This window comes from Sabethes cyaneus, chromosome 3 (assembly GCF_943734655.1).
Source record: "Sabethes cyaneus chromosome 3, idSabCyanKW18_F2, whole genome shotgun sequence".
NCBI classification, from domain to species: Eukaryota; Metazoa; Arthropoda; class Insecta; order Diptera; family Culicidae; genus Sabethes; species Sabethes cyaneus.
In genome coordinates, this window is record NC_071355.1 from 213275381 (window position 1) to 213278010 (window position 2630).

The window sequence follows — 2630 nt, forward strand, 5'->3', positions numbered from 1 at the left end:
TTTCAACATCAGCTTGCATTTGAATGTGTTTCCATTTTTTTACCTGCCAACATTCGGGCCATGGCAGCCAGCAGCGCAACGTAACCCAGTCAGTTGTTGTTGATAGTGGGCATGAGAAGCAAAACAAAATGCGCTGACCGGCCCAGACAAACAGACAGATAAGTAGGACACACGCCGCCGTCTCGTTGCGAGCCTCTTCGACGCTTTGAGCTTTCGATCGCTGCGGAGGCATCACGGTGAAGCAGTGGCTCGTCAACTTTCGCCCCTAATAGATCGTTCCAACAACAGAGCGGTTCAGTGAACTAGCGCGATTTTGATTAAGTGAGTGAATTTAGCATGGAATCGACCAACAACGGTACGACGACAGGAAAGTTTCCCTTCAAAATCCAGCTTGTAGAAGATGAACTAAACCGGAGACTTCTAAACGATTTTCACGGTGAAAAAACTGGTTTCGTGCAAGTTGGTGACGACAAGTGGTTCTTTCCCAGCAAGTACCTGGTATCGGCGGAGCATTTCTATGGCTTCAAAGCGAGGCCCAGTGACGTTTGGGTTGCGACTTACCCGCGTTCCGGAACGACCTGGACTCAGGAAATGGTCTGGATGATCTGCAACAAACTGGACTCGGTGGCGGCCCGTAGTGAACCACTCACCAAACGGTTTCCATTTTTTGAGTTTCACATTTACATGCACGATCTGATGAAGCAACAGTTTTTAGCCGAAAATCCAGACCCAGTCGACCAGCGTTTCATCGAAGCAGCAGCGACGCCAGCATATGAAACGCTAAGCGCCATGTCGACGCGACGCTTCATAAAGACTCACTTTCCGATTTCTCTTTTACCACCAAGCATATTTGAGGCAGGTGCCAAAGTTATTTACGTTGCCAGAAACCCCGCCGATGTTGTGGTTTCCTACTACCACCTTAACAAACTCTACCGTACGCAGAGCTATACCGGAGATTTCGCAACGTTTTACGACTACTTTGAGAACGACTTAACGGCGTGGTCACCGTACTGGACCCATCTGAAGCAGGGATGGAAAGCACGGCATTTGCCTAACGTTTTGTTTATGTTTTACGAAGACATGAAAGCCGACCTGGCGGGAACGATACATAAAGTGGCGGAGTTTTTAGAAACGTTGCTCTCCGACGAGGAGGTTGTCAGTCTAACCGAGCACCTAAGCGTGGAAAGCTTCAAGAAGAATCCATCGCTCAACGGAGAGGAGCTGAAAAAGGTCGGTATACTGGATTCGAGCGCTCAAGGGTTCATTCGCAAAGGGCAGGTGAATGCGTCGGAGGAAGAACTGACGGACGAAATCAGGGAGCGCCTTCGCGTGTGGACGGACCGAAATCTAGCCGATACGGACATGAGATTTCCTGTGGTGTAGAAAACTAGTGCATTGATTTGTGTGAAAATTGAATGTACTGAATAACATAAATTGTAGTTTACAATAAAGTATAAGCATAGTGAAATATGAATATCATAGAATTTAAGTTTTTCTAGAATTTAAGTTTTAATGTTACCGTACCATAAAACATTTTTACATTAACAAACCACAAAGTTACAATTCTAGACCATATAAATTTTTTTCGAAATTTTCCTAGTTTGTTATATGTCGTTGATTTGTTTTAGTTAGTTCAAATTTTTAAGTTAAAATATGTCAATTATGATTATGTACGTTTTGAATGTATTCACTCGATTTTTTACATCATGGACCATGATTCATGGTACTTCAACTAAAAACGAAACAACACAATGATTGCAAAAACAATAAAACTTCAAGTACAAAACAATTAAAAACAATTTGAAACAAATAAAAGAAGAGATTTTTGAACCCAAAGGATTCCCATTAAACTATCAATACCTAATAAATGAAAAAGAACATGTTTCGAATTTTCCGAATACCTATTAATTTTTGATTTTTATTATCTCGTGCAATATGCATGAAGCACATACTGCGGAAATACATACAGAAAAATAAATTTTTTCTCACGGGTGTCTTGATCCCTTTTCAACTTGTTTCCTTTTAAATGTCTTCCAATTTCGTTTGAAGTCTGTTGTCTTCCTGGAATTACTTTTCAAATTGAGGGTAATGTTGTTGTGGCTGGGTCACCTTTTTACATTTTCCCATTTCAGTTTCAAATGGTAGTTATGAAATTTAAATGCATTGTTGCAAAGGTCTAAGAATCAGGTATATATCTGTAATTACTTGAAAATTAACTTGAAACTTGAACATTTACTACTTAAAGATCAAAACATGTTGTAAAATCGGGCCACATTGTATAGATTGGGTCACGCTAAAAATTGAATAGATGTCAAATCTATGTATTAAATAATATACAAAGACATGAAAGTGATAAGTCCCAAAACACGGCCCATATTATATGATTATTTTTAATTACATTTTCGCGAATTTTTGACTCATGCACTACTAGAACAAAAAAAAACAACAACAACAATCTAGCTTTTGTTGTATTAATTTTGCTTTATTTCATCACATTTCACGTAATTGATGTTCTCTAGCGATTATTAAGTTTCTGAGCTCGAAATTATGGCGGCCCAACCCTGACTACGCAAGTGGCCCTACCTTTGCAATGGGAGCTTTTCTAGTACCGTGGACCCCCGTTCGTTTGA

General features: G+C 40.2%; 1 protein-coding gene across 1 annotated transcript; it reads left to right on the plus strand.

The window, feature by feature from the left end:
• The first annotated feature begins 278 nt into the window (after positions 1 to 278).
• Positions 279 to 1852, plus strand: LOC128742347 (sulfotransferase 1C4). Its single transcript, XM_053838683.1, has one exon. It carries the CDS (start codon positions 337 to 339, stop codon positions 1381 to 1383), a length of 1047 nt encoding a protein of 348 aa, XP_053694658.1. The 5' UTR covers positions 279 to 336; the 3' UTR covers positions 1384 to 1852.
• The last annotated feature ends 778 nt before the right edge of the window (positions 1853 to 2630 follow it).